At 39.0% G+C, this 6067-nt stretch overlaps 1 protein-coding gene across 1 annotated transcript; it reads left to right on the top strand.

Annotated features, from left to right (window-relative positions):
* The first annotated feature begins 2532 nt into the window (after positions 1-2532).
* LOC115701483 (uncharacterized TPR repeat-containing protein At1g05150) lies at positions 2533-5761 on the top strand. The gene has a single exon (XM_030629298.2). The coding sequence runs from the start codon at positions 3111-3113 to the stop codon at positions 5505-5507; it is 2397 nt and encodes a 798-aa protein (XP_030485158.2). The 5' UTR covers positions 2533-3110; the 3' UTR covers positions 5508-5761.
* The last annotated feature ends 306 nt before the right edge of the window (positions 5762-6067 follow it).

The raw sequence follows: 6067 nt of genomic DNA, 5'->3' as shown, positions 1-6067 counted from the left end.
CATTAGAGAAGTGTAATTTACTACGAAACATATCTATACTACCATTTTGTAATTTAGTTTCCATAATGAAAAGTACACAGGGAGCTTGCTCATGAACAAGCAAGCGTAAATGTCTGAATGCGCTCGGGTTCCCCAATCCCCGGGCATTCCAACTTATGAGATTCATGGCTGAGCGCGGCGTTGCGGAGCAACAACCGCTGAACTTTCAGGCTGAGACTCTTTTGAATCCAAGAAGCTGCTGTTGGAAACTGTGGGAGTCGAGTAAATACCACTCGGTGCTGAAGAATCCGACTGGATTTGAATAGCATTGGATCGACAACGCTTGAGAACATTTCGAAGAGATTCTGAGTCAATTTGTCTTTTAAATTGCTTATTAGGGTTCATATTCTCACATTCATCTTCAGAAATAAGTATCGCTTTGCCTTTCAAATTGTGAGAGGATGACAGCAGAGTAGCAGACGGATTGGTGGAAACAATAGTGCTATGATTTGGAGGCAAAATAGAAGATGTAACAGGTGCAAATGGTGTGCGTGATGCTGACTGAACAGGGAGAGTATTTGGTGGATAAGTTGCAATCATAGGGGTTATGGGGAGATAGGCAGGGAATGGTATGACTGGGACATCATCAGATGAAGTAAAGCATGATGCAGTAGATGGAGGAATAGGATTTGATGGAAAAGATGATGTTGAGACATGTGAATGAGAGGGTGAGTGTGTGGAGGAGGCAGATTCTCTGGTAGTCATATTGGGAGGCAAAGGAAGTGTTCTTGTAGACAGATTAGGAATAGCATTGGCAAAAGATTTCTTGGCAAGTCGGGTCATTAAAGGCCATGCTCCTCCCTTAAAAAAATCAGTTCTGTAGCGATCATATCCAGATTCAGGAAGAGGAGATCCAATCATGGAAGGACCATATGCAAGGGAAGGTTCATGTCCATTATAGATTTCTTCCAAAAAGCGATGGCAAGATTCGAAAGGATGACCGATGATGCCACATTCAAAACAGAACTCTGGGAGGCGTTCGTAACGAAATTCTAACCAGAATTCATCAACCGAGTCTTTAAGTTTTACCATTTTCCCACGAAGTAATGGTTTAGAAATGTCTAAGATGGCACGAAATCGGAGAAATGGACCCCAACCTTCATTCAATGAGTCTTCATGAACATCTACATAGGTACCTAGGAGGTTCCCTGCCCATTCAGCCATAGTTTTAGTTTTACTCAAGAAAGGCAATCTATGCAATTGAACCCAAAAAGGAGTAAGGAACATGGTTTCTGGTGTAGGCGACTGAAGTGCAGTAGGTGAGGAAAGAACTATAAGGTGATTCTGGAAATGCCACGGCTCCAACAACAAAACTTTCTTAAGATCTCCAAGGCAACCAAAGGAAACAAGGAAGAGCCCGGAATGATGGTCTGTGATCGTAGCAGGGTACTGACCTTTCCAAAAGTTACTCATTTTAATTCGAAAGGTCTTTCTGTTGAAGTCTCGTGAAGATACAACTCGAGCATAAAGGACATGGCTCGATTGAGATGAACTGCCATTGTGTAATCCATCAGGAAGTGTATAAACTTCTTTCTCAGATGCAGTTAGAATTAATGTATGATTCATATCATGTAGAAGATGATCCATAACTAAGAGCAGGGGAATAACATGAATGCAGAAAATGCAGGTGCAGAGATTCAAAGAGAAAAAAGAGGGAACGGTTAAAATTCAAAATAGGAGGTTATGGTATACGGGGGGAGGAAAATTAGAAATAATGATGAGTATTAGGTAGTTAAAACAGTTAAAAAGAAAAGATTATACTAACTGCCACAGAGCTCTTTAAGGGCACACATGCTCACTAATAGTAATGTTATGAAATTTGATAAAATGAAAAGCTGTCCGAGATTTGGTTTACTTTGTGTAGTGATAAACGGAAGAAAATTGTATGAGTTTATTTGACTGAGAAAAAAAATTGGACGGTTTGGGCGGGTTAAACTGCCCTGGTCAGTTTACAGATTTTTTTTATTAAATTGAACGAGTTGCACTTAAATTTTAACAATTTAAATTTTAGATTGGGTTAAAAAATATATAAGATAAATGGCTCAAACCGATTAATATACATCTCATACATGTAATCCATAACAACAATTAACTGGATAACATCTTAAATTTATTAAGAGTTTAATAATTTAAAATATTTTATTGTTAAATTTAAACTTAAAAAATTAAATACAAATAAAATTAAAAAAAATTAACCGCCATAAACTCTAAGATAAAACAGTGCATTTGATTTGTTTTTCCTTTTATTAAGAAAAACTTTCACACATAATTTTGTTTTATTAAAAAGAAAATCTTACTCTTTTGTCGTTTACCGAAGTCCCCTAGTTGACAGTAAAGCCTCCACACTCAAAATTTTGACACGTCAATGATCCAGCTGGCAGCATACCAACCCTTGTCTAAATGTCTAAACAATTTAGGCTTTATAGTATACTATTACTATTACAATAGAGAGAGAAAAGAGATATATATTCCTCAATCCCCTCCGAAATAAATTGAAAAATAGTAAAATTAAAAAATAAAGACAGTGGTGGACTGCTATACCAGCTAAGCATTCATTATTATTTTATCTCAGCCAGAATAAAAATTATTAATTATTAAAATAAAAACAAACAAAAATATATGATTTCTATTAGCTCTCCCTTTTATCCCTATTTGCAGATCCAAATGAAGAAACCTAAACTAAATAAATTTACTTCCAAAAATAAAAATAAAAAATAATTATAGTAAGCTCATCAACAATTTATTTAAATTTATTCAGCAAAAAAAAAAAGAAGAAGAAAACCATTTATTTAAATTTGAACTGAACCCTTACTATGGAGTTCTTCTCTAATGAAACCCTACCCTACCATGTATAGTTTATTTAGTATTATAAAACAATTTTATTCTTTTTTTTTTTCCTTTTTGCTTTAAAGAAAAAAAAATTCAGCTTTTTTTTTTTTTGGTCGTTCTGGGTCCCAACCTTCTTTCCCATTTTGTACCTTGAATTTGAAGCCAAACCATTTCGTTTCTCTCATTCTCTGTGACTCTACTCTGTTTGGGAATCCCTAGAAGAAGAATTAAGGAGGGGGGAAATGGCGACAAGAGGTAGTAGATCAGAGAAGGTGAAGAGGATTTTTCAGCAATTTGATACGAACCAAGATGGAGGGCTTAATAGGGAAGAGATGGCTGCACTTGTTGTTGCTGTAAACCCTAGGGTCAAATTCAGCGATGAGCAGATCAATGCCATTCTTGACGAGGTGTTTCGGACCTATGGTGAGTTTATTGATGGAGAGAAGGGCCTCACTTATGAGGGACTCTTGCGAACATACGACGATGGTGCTGGTGATGTTGACCGTGACTTCGACGCGCTTGGGCTTGAGCTCAATTTTGACGAGTCCAAAGGGGTTTCGATTGCGTCTGAGGCCTCGTCCTCTTCGATAATTGACGAACGGGTTGTGGAGTCGCAGAAGAAGCAGAGGACGGCGGCCTGGGCGGTGTCGCCGAATCACGGCATCGTGTTCGACGATACGTGGAAGATTGTGGACGATTTGGAGATTTTGATAAAGAGATTGAAGGCCAAGCAGGCCAAGGATGGGAAATTGAAAGCGGACAACTTCGACGCGTATTCTGATGCGGGCTGGTCCAGGGAATTGGGACCTTCTGCTGAGATTGCGGAGAAGAGAGTGTTTTGGGAAGAGTCTGGGCATGACTATGCTGTCTTTGTTAAGGACTTGGGTGTTTTGAGGACCAGAGCTGATGGAGCCAGGTCGAGGGAAGAAGCTTTTGATGGGCACATGGCGATTGGGAGGGTCTTGTATGAGCATCAGTTGTTCAAGGAGGCTCTAGTGAGCTTCAAGAGGGCTTGTGAGTTGCAACCAATCGATGTTAGGCCACATTTTAGAGCTGGGAATTGCTTGTATGTTCTGTGCAAGTATAAGGAGGCAAAAGAGGAGTTCTTGTTGGCACTCGAGGCTGCTGAGACAGGTGGAAACCAGTGGGCATATTTGCTTCCTCAGATTTACGTTAATCTTGGGATTGCGCTTGAAGGTGAAGGTATGGTTTTAAGTGCTTGTGAGTATTATAGGGAAGCTGCAATTCTTTGTCCAACACATTTTAGAGCATTGAAACTCTTGGGTAGTGCTCTTTTTGGGGTTGGAGAGTATAGGGCGGCCGTGAAGGCCTTGGAAGAGGCAATATTTATGAAACCAGACTATGCCGATGCGCATTGTGATTTGGCTTCTGCTTTGCATGCCATCAATGAGGATGAGAGGGCAATTGAGGTGTTTCAGAAGGCCATTGATTTAAAGCCCGGTCATGTGGATGCCTTGTACAATTTGGGTGGGCTGTACATGGATATGGGTAGGTTTCCGAGAGCTTCCGAGATGTATACTAGGGTTTTAGCTGTATGGCCAAACCATTGGCGGGCACAGCTCAACAAGGCTGTGTCCTTGTTGGGAGCTGGGGAAACTGAGGAGGCTAGAAAGGCTTTGAAGGATGCATTAAAAATGACAAACAGGGTTGAATTGCATGATGCAATATCTCATTTGAAGCAGCTGCAGAAGAAGAAGATGAAGCCAAACGGGGCAGCAAATGGAGAAGGGGATTTTGTCATTGTGGAACCCTCAAAATTTAAGACTGTTGGGGAGAGGACGACCTTGAGGCAGGAGTTATCCACTGCCCTTGAGATTAGAGCTTTTCAAAAGATCACCAGATTGAGTCGCTGTGATGTGGAGCTCCTGAAGAAGGAAATGAGTGATAAAGATGTGCCATTGTCCTATTCTGGTGGTGGTGTTCCTGAGAGATCCATACGCAAGCCCAACTTGGAAGAAATACTTCGCAGATTATTGAATTTTCTAAAGCCTGAGACCTTTCAGGGGGCTGTTAAAGCCATAAACGAAAGATTACTATCTTGCTTGGATGATACGGGCACAGGCAGGGTGGATTTAGGCATGTTCTATGCTGTTTTAGCTCCCATTTGCAGCGGCCCTCCAGAAAAGCGTAAACGAATTGCTTTCGATGCGCTTTTGTGGCGTCCTGTGAATGAAGGTGGTTCTCAGCTAAGAAAAGTAGATGCTACTAGATACATCAAATTGCTAAGGTCTATCTATCTTCCTTCTTATGGATCAAGTGAAATTATGGAATTCCACGGAGAAACAGATGCTTCAATGGTGTCTTTCTCAGAGTTCCTTTCCATGTTTGACGATGCAGATTGGGGTTTTGGTATAATGTCAACATTGTTGAAGCTTGAAGCTGGGGACAGAAACCGCCATGGTAACCATATCTGCTCTGTTTGCCGCTATCCGATTATTGGTTCTCGTTTCAAAGAGATGAAGGCTCATTTTAGCTTATGTAATCAATGCTACAGTGAGGGGAAGGTGCCTTCTGCTTCTAAGCAAGAAGAGTACAAATTCAAAGAATACGGAAGTGAGACCGAAGTAATGAAAGATAAATGCATGTGTTTTACTCTGCATTCCAATAACGACTCATAGGTAGACCACTCTTAAATATTTTTTCAAAGTTTTTTTTCTTCAATCTTGTTGATTTGTGTATGTTATTGTAGTTGTTCAGTGTGAATTAATTACACATTTCTTGAATGCCCCTTGTATAATAAATTGTTTTAAGAAGCGATTCCAATATCATTTGGGGGACATCGCTTGTTTTTTTTCCTTAACTCTCTGAAACACATGTTTGTATAGTGTGCCTCATTATGTACTTTGTGTACAATATTTGTTTTCTTCTTCAAGATTGTTCGAGGGTTCTACTTGATAGATCATCATATTCTAGTTTAACATGTGTTCTCAAAAAAAATTCAAATCTGTTTTAGACATTGAAAATTATTTAAAAAATTTATAGAAATGATGTTGTAATATAAGAATCATCGCTATGGATTCTCTTTTTCTTTTTAAATAAGAAATTGTAATTATCACTCTTCTATAATATATAATATTATTGGAAGATTTTGGTTAGAGCTTAATAACATAATAGCGTTCACTCTAATGTAAGTGCAAAGACTCGAATCTAAATTTAAGCAATGTATAAAGAATCCCTA

The sequence above is a fragment of the Cannabis sativa genome, chromosome X, assembly GCF_029168945.1.
Source record: "Cannabis sativa cultivar Pink pepper isolate KNU-18-1 chromosome X, ASM2916894v1, whole genome shotgun sequence".
NCBI lineage: Eukaryota > Viridiplantae > Streptophyta > Magnoliopsida > Rosales > Cannabaceae > Cannabis > Cannabis sativa.
This window is presented reverse-complemented; position numbering and strand designations above follow the sequence as displayed.